Raw genomic sequence first — 12,139 nt, forward strand, 5'->3', positions numbered from 1 at the left:
CAGTCCTCCACAGAACACAGCTGTCCTCTTCCCTCCGGACGAGACCCACAGCTAAATGTGCTGCAGGATCTCTGTGGCAGAGGCCAAGCCCCGGACCAGCAAAGCCGCCCCTTCTGAGTGCTTTGCTTCTGAGCCCCCTGATTAACGCAAGAGGCAGAAGAGAGCTCTCTAATCTAGAAGTGATTTTCCTTTGTACTGAATGGAACAAAGCTTCAGGGCGACAGGGCACTTCTTTGGCAGCTGGGGTTGGAATTCCTGTCTGACATCAACCTTCAACGGGCTCCCTGGTTTGGCCACGAGAAGGCACTACTGGCTGCATCCTCTGAGAGAGGTGCTGTTCCAGGCTGCGAGGCCAAGCTACCAAGGCCTGGCTGCCGTCTAAAAACCCAATGGAATCCCTGGGGGGTGCAAACAGTTAACGCACCAAAAGATTAGAGGTTTGAGGCCACCCAGAGGTGCCTCGGAAGAAAGGTCTGGCGACCTACTTCTGAAAATCAGCCATTGAAAACCCTATGGTGCACAGTTCTACTCCGACACCCATGGGACTTCCATGAGCTGCAGCTGGACAGCAACTGGACAGCCCAGGACGCCAGGCCCCTGCCCCTGCCCTAACCTGTGGTCTCACAGGACCCCAGCCAGAGCTGTCCTTCTGAGGCAGTGCTGCTGCAGAGGCTCCAGGACGACTAGACCTTGGTGCTCTGACTGCCCCTGGCTCGCAGGCGTCCTTGCCAGCTGCCCTGCCCCTCAGTGGACAGCTGGCTTTGCGGAGCAGCCGGGCTTTGGCCCTGGGCTACTCCTCCATTTTTCTGGGTCTGTCTGTCTTTGGCTGGCTGCTTGGTAGCTGCTGCATTGTCCCTTTGGACAGAGCCCTCCCTGGTCTGGCTGGTCCCATTAGGGGCTTGTGTCTCTGTGACAGGCAGCTGGGTGGGGGCCTCGCTTTCTCGCTCTGAGGGTTCGGAAACTGGCTCTGTCTTCTGAGGCCTCCCCTTCTTATGAAGAGGTTCTTTCTTCTGGGGATGGACCTCTGTTCCAGGATGACGGTCCTTCTCACTCTGCTCTTCCTGTAAGGGGACATCCTTCGGCAATGGCTCACCGACGGGTGGCTCAGGGGCACCCGAAGGTTCATGGATTTCTCTTCTCTCGTTTCCCCGAGGGCTCTGATGAGGGCTGGGGTTTTGGTGGCCGGGCACCTTTGCCGGAGTGGGCTTCCTACGGGATTCTACCTGCAAAGCTGTCTGATGACCCCCAGGCAGAGCCTTTTTCAGATGCACTGACCCTTTAGCTGTCTCTCTTTGGATAGGGAGTTTTTTTTTCCCAGCTCCCGCTGGCTCTCGGGTCTGGGGGGAAACCAGCCTATCTGAAATCTTCCTGCCAGAGGCATGGCCCACTCTGGGGGCTTTCTTTTCCTTTGCAGGCCTCCCATCCTGCTGAGCTCCCATGTCCTGGGGCAGCTGTGGTTCCAAGGAAGGAGGAGCAATGAGAGGCAGCTTCACTTTCAGAGCCTCCTCGTCTTGGGGCGCCTGGGAGCTGAGCTGGGGCGCAGGCCCCTGGACGGGTGGGCGAATGGGAGGGAGTTTCACCTCATTGGCTCTCTCTTCCTGGACGGACTGGGGATCATGGGCTGCGTTGCTGCTGGGGTTTTGTGGGGGTTTGGGCTGGGGCAGGCTGATGGGAGGAAGTTTGCTGGAGTCTCCCTCCTGAGCGGGCCCAGGCCTAGGAGAGGGCGTCAGGGTCTGATCAGGGCCTGCTCCCGGAGCCTCCTCCCTGCTGGGAGTCAGGAGTTTGGGCATGGGCCGGCGGCTCTGCAGGGGAGCAAGGGTCCGAGGCTGAGGCAGCCTGGTGGGGGCCAGCCGGCTCCGTGGGAGCGAAGTCCCTGGGTCATCCCTGTCCTGGGTCTGTTTTGCATCCGCTGATGAGTCTTGGGGATGAGGCAGCTCTGGGTAAGGAGTGCTGACGTGGACTTCTGCTTTGGGGGTTTCTTCCTTTAGGGGGTTGTGGGAATTTCCAGGAGACAGGGGAGGGCTGGTGGGGGCCACTTTGGCCTCCCCCGATTCCTTATCCTGGTCTGGCTTCGGAGGCACCTGGGGAGGGGTGGGGGAAGACAGCCCTACCTCACTGGCTTTTACCTCAGATGACAGCGCCTCATTTTCAGGGAAATCTGTGGTTAGTGGCTTTGGAGAAAGACCTGGCTGTTGAATACCCCCTTCTTCCTGGTTTGGGGCTAAGTCTTGGGCTTGCTGGGGAATCCCAAGTCCTGTCGAGCTGAGCTGTTGAGGAGGCTCGGGACTGACATGGCTATTGGGAGAAAGCTCTTCTTTATGGGTCTCTTCCTCCTGAGTTGGCTCTTGGTTCTGGGAGGGAGCCAGGGGCTGACTTTCAGGTGCCTTCAAGTGAATCTGTATTCCAGAGAGGTGCTCTGTTACCTGGCCGTCTGCCTGCAGCTTCGCCAAGCGCCTTGGGGACGGAACCAGGTGTGCTGGTACCCCAGAGAGGGTCTTCTTGCTAGAGGAAGCTCCTGCTTTAATATAAAGAGAAGTTAGCCGGAAACAATCTGAGCAAATAAGGCTTTAGAAATTAATAACGGAACATATCTTTCCCTTCTTTGACATACACAGACTCCTGAAAAGAGTAAAATTTCATATAGAGAAGAACTCAGCCTTCCCTTGTCCTTGGGGATACTAAGTGCTTAGAATTCTCTTATTTAGTGACACTTAGAGTGATTTTAGTCAACTGAGAATATGAATTTTAATGAATAAACATAAAGAGGCTGCAGTGTGATTAATTACTTTTGTGTGTGGCCTTTCTACCCATGGTCTTGTAACTCCCACCCAGGTGACTGTGTGATAGGGTCACTGTGGCCTACCAAGGGGATTGGTCAGTTTTGCCTTGAAAGACAGCCAATTCCAGAGCAGAGACGAGGAGCCCACCCTTACCAAGGAAGGAAAGACCCAGCAGCAGAGACCTGGCAGCAGGAGATGGCTTGGTGGGCTTCCTGACCCATGGAGAGAGAAAGCTGAGTGCCTCTGGGCAGTGGCTGAGGGCCAGGGAGAGGCGTGCCTGCAAGCACAGCTGGGGAGAGGCTGTCCTGAAGGAAGAACTGTATCCTGAGTGTTCTTGAGCCTGAATTGTAACTGTTACTTCCCTAATAAACCCATAATTGTGAGTATGGTCTGTGATTTCTGTGTGGCCATTGCAATGAGTTATCGAACCCTGCAGAAAAATAGAGAGTGCTGTGGGAGGGACGGTTGGTGTCAGAACTGGTAAAGATGGCGGACAGAGGAGGCATGCCTGACCTCCGTCTCATAGCAATCAGCTTTGTGCTGTTCATCTTGATTCTCCTTCCCCCTTGTGAAGAGAGAGGAGGTCAGATACTGCCCCCACACCATTTTTACAGAGGCTTATTCACAGACACAAAATTTATAACCGGGTTTGTGAGTGGCAAGGAAATTTGCCAAGCGAATGGGATTTTAAATCTCCACCACATTAGAGATCACTGCTGCTTTTGATTGTAGAAACTAGAGGATGGACATCTCAGCAGATGAAGTCCTGTCTGTGTGCTTCCTGTGGACTGGCAGCCTCGGTAAACAAACTGTGAGCTCTGTGAGGGGTCATGTCTGTTCACCAACCCCTTACCAGGTACACGAAGCTCAGCAAACTCTCAATAACTAGGTGATAGACAGACAGAAGGGAGGGATCAGCACCATGGCTCAGAGAAGCTCCCCATGGCGACCCACTCTCCAAGACGCTATCCCCCTCCAAGTCAGCTACCTACCTTCCCCTCAGAGTCCACTCTGGCTTCAAAAATGGCTCTCAGAGGCCATAGCCATGCTGCTGCTGCAGAAACAGGTGCCCTCCTTCACCCATCGTGGAAACAAGCTCTCCTAGTGACTGTTTCATGGACAGTCTTATGGACACGGCCACCCTGCGGGCCCTGTTAATTCTAGAAGTCTTGATGTAATGTGATGGCCCTAGGTATCACCTTACAGCCCCGGCCTGAGGACATGGGCCTAACAGGTGGAGGTCAGAGGTGGTACACCAGTCTGGAATAGCCTTAAAGAAACAGCTCAGCTCACTTTGGGGGAGTCCTGATAGACTCCAAACCAAACCAGACCTCCAACGTGATCCCAGCATGATCCAGCCCCAGAAGCGAGCCAGGCTCCTAATCACCATTCCCCTCCCATGAGGCATGATGAGCTCCACCTGCCTGGACTGGTTCCCTTTGTAGTCACCTCTGCTGTCTTTGGGAGGAGGAGGAGAAGAGTGGGGACAAGGAAAATCTCGCTTGTTAGTCAGTTCCGACTCATAGCGGCCCTATGTACAACAGAATGAAACACCACCCGGTCCTGCACCGTCCTCACAATCGTTGTTGTGCTCGAGCCCATTGTTCTGATCTAATAATGAATAACATCAGCCCTGAAAGGCCTGTTTCTAATAATATCCCGTAACATTATATATAATTTTCTTTCAGAGAAATGGAAGTTCAAAGTGGCTTTTCTAATCAAATCAATGATTATTTGCGAGGTGCAGAGTAGAAAACTAAGACTTCGCATTTCCAGTCCGGTTTTTTAATTGCTCAGACAAAACTGTCTTCCACAGAATCTTAAATATTTTTCATTTGAATTTCTTACCTTTGACAGCTCAAACAGAGAAAGAATTCCACTATACTAAGTTATTGATTCTTATTCCTAGGGCTCCTGTGTGTACAAGTATTTATGTAAGCAGACCCAAACTATAGAACTTAAAATCAGAGTGGTCCACAAAAAGTTAAACACAGAATTACCATATGACCCAGCCATTCCACTCCTAGGTATATACCCCAAATCTTGAAAGCAGGGACTCAAACAGATACATGTATACCCGTGTTCACTGCAGTACTATTCACAATAGCCAAAGGGTGGTAAAAGCCCTAGCGTCCATCAGCAGATGAATGGATACACAAAATGTGGTCTCTCCATACAACGGAACATTATTCAGCCGTAAAGAGAAGTGAAGTCCTGACACATGTTACAATATGGACGAACCTTGAAAACATTACGTGGAGTGAGATAAGTCAGACACAAAAAGATAAAACATTGTGCAATTCCACTTGTATGAAAAATTCAGAAGAGGCGAATCCATAGAGATGGGCTGGGGGAATGGGAGGATATTGCTTAATGGGGACAGAGTTTCTGCTTGGGGAGATGAAAGAGTTTGGAAATAAAGGTGCTGGTTGCACAACACGGTGAATGTAATTGATGCCACTCAATTGTACCCTTAAAAATAGTTAAAATGGCCAATTTTATGTTGCATGTATTTCACCACAATAAAACAAAAAAATGAGAGTGGCCCAGAGGCAAAGTGGGAGAGCTGCCAGGCCTCTGACAGTGGCTCTGTCAAGCTCGGGCCCCTTCTCGGGGAGTCACAGCACTGATTCCATAGTCCTTAGAGTTGGCCCCACTCTCAGCAGTAACCTGTCAACATATGGCTTGCACTTCTCTACACCAACTTCACAGCCCAGAGCTCAGAGAGGCCGTTGGCTCTTCTTCCTGGGTACCAGAGATACCATAAAAGCTTATTCCTGAGCACTGTAATCACTGGATTCTTTTTTTTACTCACTTGAATAATGCCTGGCTGCCACAGTCACTTTATGTACAAATTTATCCTTATACCATCAACTGAAAAAATAGCTTACTCAATAGATTGTATCAATAAGATCAAACGTTTGGCTCATTAAAAAAAAACACTGTTTTCCAAAATACTGAAACTGCCAGAATAAGGGAAGCCTTCATATTTTTTTTTTCATATTAATTATGAATCTCTCCCACCTACTTGTTAAAGCAGGAATTCTACTAGTCAATAGCTGGATGGCCTAGTTTCAGTTATTAAATGCATCTGAAAGTGATAATGCTTTTACAAATTCTATAATTCATACTTTTCATTAAATTGGACAGGCCTGACCTAATTAGTCCACATACATAAAGTTTTATCATTTCCCTGTGCACACATTATCTGGTCTATTAATCTGCCAAATGGTAAGTGTACCCACTAGTCAGGATTCCTGATAGCTGCAGGTGTGCCCTGGGGGCTGCTGATTCTGAACGCCTGTTACCGGGAACTCAGAACTGGTCAGGCTCAGGGGACTGACTCACTGTTAGCCAAACCACAAGAGGCTGATTTGAAAGCCAGAATGCCAACTTATTAATTTACAATGGGAGCTGGGCCTGGCTTAGGGACTGGGGCAGGGCGTTCTAACGTAGGGTACAGTCCCCACAGGGGCAGGTCCACCCTGGGGACCAAATTAAATCAGAAGGTTGCCTGGTTAGCAAAGAATTAAAGCAAGGGGAACCAGATTTCCTCAAGAGAAGCTTCTACGGCATTCTGGAAGCCTCATTAGATCCACTGCACCACTCCGCAGCCTTGGCTTCCTAAAGGACCGTCACCCATTCTGGAGGACCAGAGCAGTGTTGGATCAATATACTGGCATGTTCCTATTTTCATTTCCTCCTTTAAGACTAGGTGCATCCACCACTCCTTGATTAGAGCCTATTTTCAGACAGGTCACACTGTCTTCAGGCTCTTTCCAGTTGGAAGTGGTACCCTGGTCAATCTAGCTCCTACGTGACATGTGTAGACAGAAAATCTCAGCCATGATCTGTTGACTTTGACCGTCTCACACTGACCTCATTTCCACCTTCCGGGGGCACCTAGCCCAGGGAAAGAGTATAAAACTGTAAAACAGTACAATTAGCTTGAGCTTCTGGCTAAATGATGACCTGGCCTGCGTCAGCCAAGAATGGCTGCAACGGCAGGATGCAATTAGGCACGCGAAACCATATCTGGGCACAGAAGTCACAGCGGCTAGAACCACCTATATGCACACAACTGTACAACATCTGCACAGCATTGAGAGTCTCTCATTAACGTCTTACGATACGTATGTGATAGTGAACAGAGCTCCGTCAATGGGGGTGGGCCTTTTAAAGACATCTGGAAACATGAACCAAAATTCTAAGTTAGGGCTTCGGAATTCCTAGCTCCCAAAGAGATGCACTGTTAAATATCCGACATCATTTTGTGCTCATGATCCTTGAGCAGGTCGCGGGAGTGTTAACCCCATTTAGCAGGACAGTAAATGAGAGCTCAGGACTGCTAAGCTGCCCGGCCATGGGTGACAGAGCCAGGTCACAGTGCTGTTTCCAATGTACTCTGAGTGTGACATTTTGAGGATTGGGGCAGTAAGGAAAAAAGAGGGGGGAGGGAGAAAACCCTTGGGTTGAAAAAACACTAAATACAAGCCTGCCAAGCAGAACAACGTCCCAGCCCCCTGCAGGAGCAAACTTCCTGAAGGCTCAGCTCTGAACCGCATAACCCTTGTGTACGGCCCACCTCCCGGGTGCTGCTCAGCCTGCCCATGAAGGGCAGTCCCTTCATGACAGAGAAGAGCAGAATCTGAGGTCCAGAAAGCGGACTGATGCATCTGGTGTCTTGGGACAGTAGCCCCAGAAGTATGGGGATTAAAGAGTTAGAACAAGCTTTCCCTCCCATGCAAAAAAAAAGAATCTGGCACAAAGGGAATGGGGTTGGAGAAGCTCCTTAGGTACTAACCTGTGGTTGGTGCCAAGCCCTTGGCAGGTTCTTCGGTCAATCCAAGGTATTCTCTAATGAGCTGGCTCAGCCTCTGGTAGGCAGCATCCAGATCATCTATGATAAACAAGAGGATGTACTCTAAAACAACAGAATCTGATCAAAATATGACCAGTTTGCAATAGTTGGTGGCCATGATTTTCTAACTACATTTAATTTTATGAATGTTGTGATAGGTAGAATGCTAAAATGACCCCGATGACCCTCCCCCTGTGTAGCCTCCTCCCCTTGAGGGTAGATGGAACCTGAGATGTCACCAAGATGTCACTCTTGTGATTGTGTTACATTATATGGCAAAGGGTGTTTTGTAGATGTAATTAAGGTTGCTAATCAGTTGACTCTGGGTAAATCAAAAAGGAGATTATCCAGATGGGCCTAACATAATCTTATGAGCCCTGTGAAAACAGGGTTTTTCTGGGCTGGTGTAACTGGAAGCATGAGAGGGATCTACTGAGATATTGCTGGCCTAGAGATGCAGGGGCCACAGATTTAGGAGCTGAGAGCAGCCCCTACAGACAGCCAACGAGGAAAGAGGGACCTCAGTCTTACAACTACAAGGAACTGAGTTCTACCTGTAACAAGAACGAGCTTTGGATGTTTCCCCAGAGCCTCCTGAAGAGAACTCAGCTCAGTTTTTCACCTTGATTCCAGCCTCATGAAACTCTGAGAAGAGAACCGGGCTTCTGCCCTACAGAACTGTGAGCAAATAAATGGATATTATTTTAAGCTGCTAAGTGTGATAGTTTGCTATGTAGCAGTCAGAAATAATACAAACATGTAATACTTCTACATGTTTCAAAGATCAAAACGTCTAAGTTGAACCATATGAAATTGCTGTTTTCGTGGGTCAATACAGTTCTATCACCGGCAATTTCATATGGTTCAACCTAACATTTCCCCCCTCATCCAGTCCCCTGCCAAACAGGTAACCAGGGTGATTAATTTCTTGAGGATTCTGGCGGAGGTTTTTCATGGAAATATGATCACATCTTTTTTTTTTTTTTTACAGCAATGATGGCATATATTAGACCTACGGTTGTGGACCTGGCTTGTTTCAGTAACAGTACAGCTTAAGGCTCTTTCCTTACCAGCACACAGAGAGTTTTCATTCCCTTTTATGGCTGTATAATGTAATGGGGTTTAAAATACACAGAAGTTTCCACATTTCGATAAATTCTCCCATTGACGACTGCTTTAACTAAGTGGCCATGTCTAAGCTAGTGCTTGAGAACGTTTGTTTTACACAGATACTCTCATAAAAAATTCTAGCAGCTGGATTTTTTTACCTTATGATAAAATGGCCTGAGATTCGCAGCTGGATTTTTACCTACGTGTAAACATGTAGATTATGATAAAATGGCCTGAGATTCATATAACTAAATTAAATTTTAACAATTATTTCATTATAATTAAATCAAATTATGTATTACCTAATTTTGTTCTTACAATGTCCCTTAAGGAGTTCTGGGCACAATGATTAAGCACTCTTCTAAGAGAGAAAGACCTGGAGATCTGCTCCTGTAAAGATTATCTCATTGCCGTTGAGTCAATTCTGACCCATAGCAACCCTATAGGACAGAGCAGATCTGCCCCATAGGGTTTCTAGGTCTGTAATCTTTACAGAAGCTGACTGCCACATCTTTTTCCCACAGAGAGGCTAGTGGGTTCAATTCACAGGGAGACCTTTCAGTTAGCAGCTGAGCGCTTAACCACTGTGCCACCAGGGCTCCCTTTTATAAAGATTACAGCTCAGAAAACCATATGGGGCAGTTCTACTCTATCACGTGGGGTCACTATGAGTCAAAAACGACTTGGTGGCACCCAACTGCAACAACAACGTCCCTTAAGGAAGGAATCTAATCCAGGCTCCTTTTACAGATGAACATCTCAGCAGCCAGAGGCCCACAGGTGGAACAAATCACACCAGTGGAGGTGACCCAGTCTCACCAATTAACCCTTAAGGAATAGCGGACATCATACTCCGCTCCAGGCAGTGGAAGGCCAGAAGGAATTCGCACGGTAGAGCCCAAGATCTCTTAGATTCTGATTTGACATTACAAGGAAAATATCTTTTCCCAAAAAATTTTCTTTCCATTAAACTTTTAGCCCAGCGACCTCACACTTCAAAGATAAAACTCTGCCGAAAGCTACCGACCTGCATTGATGACTGCGTCAAAATAGCCTGGGAATTTCTCGTTCATATTAATATAAAGATCCACTCTGGAGATGGCACATTCAATCTCTGCCCGACTGAACAGTCCTTTTCTCCGCAAGTGCCCCTCATATTTCGTCTTGTTCATGGGCACCACCAGGATGTATCGAGGCTCAAAGTAGGAACATTTCAAACTTCTTACCCCCTTTGTGTTTAAGGGAAAGAGAATCATGATTTAGGAATCATTTATAGACAGCTGACAACAGGTACAAGAAGTTGTATTATTGTGAGGAATTTATTTTATCTGTATAATGAGTTATTCTTTTCCCATAAATGGAGCCCTGGTGGTACAGTGGTTAAGAGCTTGGCTTAACCACAAAAGGTCGGCAGTTCAAATCCACCAGCCGCTCCTTGGAAACCCTTTGGGGCAGTTCTACTCTGTCCTATAGGGTCGCTATAAGTCAGAATCGACCCAACAGCAACAGGGTGTTTTTTTCCTATAAATATCTCAAGGCTGGATTACTTCACTCTGTTTATCAAATATTAACTAGTCATAGGAATTATTAGAACTCATTCCACCTGGGTACCCTCTAATCAATCAGTCTCATAATTATGGCTGCTAAAAAGGAAAACTTCTGGATACAGAATAGCTACATCCACAGCTAGGCTGCGTCTTTATTACCAAGAAGTAATTTAAACTCTACATTTCCAAGGGCATCCCTGCCAAACTGTAAGATAGAAATCTTCCCAGGAGAAAGGGTTCCTTTGTCACCCCTTTGTCATCTCCTTGGGAGCCTTCCTCTTTCCCAGCCTAGCACCTGGCTGGGTGTTTCCCATTACCCCTCACAGCCTCCACCTGCAGCAAGGGAAGGCCAACCTTGTGATGACCGGGAAACCAGAGCATGACGCGGTGTAAGGTACCAGTACCAGTTGCGGTCAAGCTGATTCGGACTCATGGCAACACCATGTGTGTCAGAGCAGGCCTGTGCTCCATAGGGCTTTCAGTGGCTGCTTTCTTGGAAGTTGATTGCCTGGTCTTTCCTCCAAGGTGCCTCTGGGTGGAACCTCCCACTTCTGGTTAGCAACCAAGCACATTAACAGCCTGCACCACCCAAGAACTCCAGTGTAAGGTAGCTTCGGGGAATCTGGAGAGCTTGGTCGTAACTGCAGTTCTCCAGCTAACTATAGACTCTCCGCAAACCCCTCAAGCTTTCCGGGTACCAGTTTACTTGTAGGTTAAATGAAAGAGCTATTCCAAATGGCCTCCAAAGTTACTTCCCTCTCAAGTCTGTCGTCATTCCTTTTACTCAGTGTTCAAAAGCATTGTTTTCGAAGTTCAATGGGAAGAAATGCAGGCTCTTTACAAACACAGTTTCTGAAAGAGTCAACGGCAAGAGCAATTTGGAGAAATGTTTCAGCTAGGAGGGTCAATTGTGGTTTATAGACTCACTGTTGGAAATGAGTAGGAGTAAGCTCTCAAGGAAGGAGCCTTGGTGGCACGAGGGTTAAGTGCTCGGCTGCTAAACAAAAGGTTGGTGGTTCGAATACCAGCCACTCTGCAGGAGAAAGATATGGCAGTCTGCTTCTGTAAAGGTTTCAGCCTAGGAAACCCAGTGGGGCAGTTCTACTCTGTCCTACACTATAGGGTTGCTGTAAGTCAGAACCAACTGAACGGCAACAGGTTTGGTTTTGGGTCTTAAGCTCTCAAGGAGAAAAAAAAAAGGGAGTCAGCACTCAGAACCTGAATTTGAAATGAAAGGTGTTGGAGAGTGTCTGCACTCAACGGCACATTGAGTTTTGTTTCTGCCTTGTCCGTGGAAGAAACTGTTGGGAAAAGGCACCCCCCCTTTTTTCTAATTAGCACAGAAATAAAGAATATCTCTCTAAAGATACAAAACCAACCGATCGAAGAAGGATAGGAAAGAATTGAAGGATTTGAGGTTAGCGAAGTCAAACAACAGAAGGAACCATGACTGGTTTCAGCAAAGCTAGGGAATACTGCAGAGTGGTGGTGCATCAGGGGTAGAATTCTCGCCTTCCACGAGAGGGACTGGGTTCCAGACCTGGCCAAATGACCTCATGCACAGCCACCACCTGCCTGTCAGTGGAGGCTCCAGAGTTGTTAAGATGCTGAACGGATTTCAGTGGAGCTTCTAGACTAAGACAAGGAAGAAAGGCCTGGCAATCTACTTCTGAAAATCAGCCGGTGAAAACCCTATGGATCACAACTGATGATGGGGATGGTGCAGGGCCGGGCAGTCTTCCGTTCCATAGTATACTGGGTCGCTGTGAGTCGGGGGCTGGCTCCACGGCAGCTAATGATGACAACAACAGCAACAGGAAATCCATCCAATACAAGCAGCC

At 47.9% G+C, this 12,139-nt stretch overlaps 1 protein-coding gene across 1 annotated transcript in view; it reads right to left on the reverse strand.

The window, feature by feature from the left end:
* Positions 1 to 683: 683 nt before the first annotated feature.
* The window catches only part of LRGUK (leucine rich repeats and guanylate kinase domain containing), an 89,636-nt gene continuing 78,180 nt past the window's right edge, over positions 684 to 12,139 (reverse strand). The window contains exons 15-17 of the mRNA XM_064290369.1: positions 9,779 to 9,980; positions 7,585 to 7,680; positions 684 to 2,518 (exon numbers count right to left, since the gene is read on the reverse strand). Coding sequence (XP_064146439.1) covers positions 684 to 2,518; positions 7,585 to 7,680; positions 9,779 to 9,980 — 2,133 coding nt within the window. The remainder of the gene's footprint in view (positions 2,519 to 7,584; positions 7,681 to 9,778; positions 9,981 to 12,139) is intronic.

The sequence above is a fragment of the Loxodonta africana genome, chromosome 8 (assembly GCF_030014295.1).
Source record: "Loxodonta africana isolate mLoxAfr1 chromosome 8, mLoxAfr1.hap2, whole genome shotgun sequence".
In the NCBI taxonomy this organism is placed as follows: domain Eukaryota; kingdom Metazoa; phylum Chordata; class Mammalia; order Proboscidea; family Elephantidae; genus Loxodonta; species Loxodonta africana.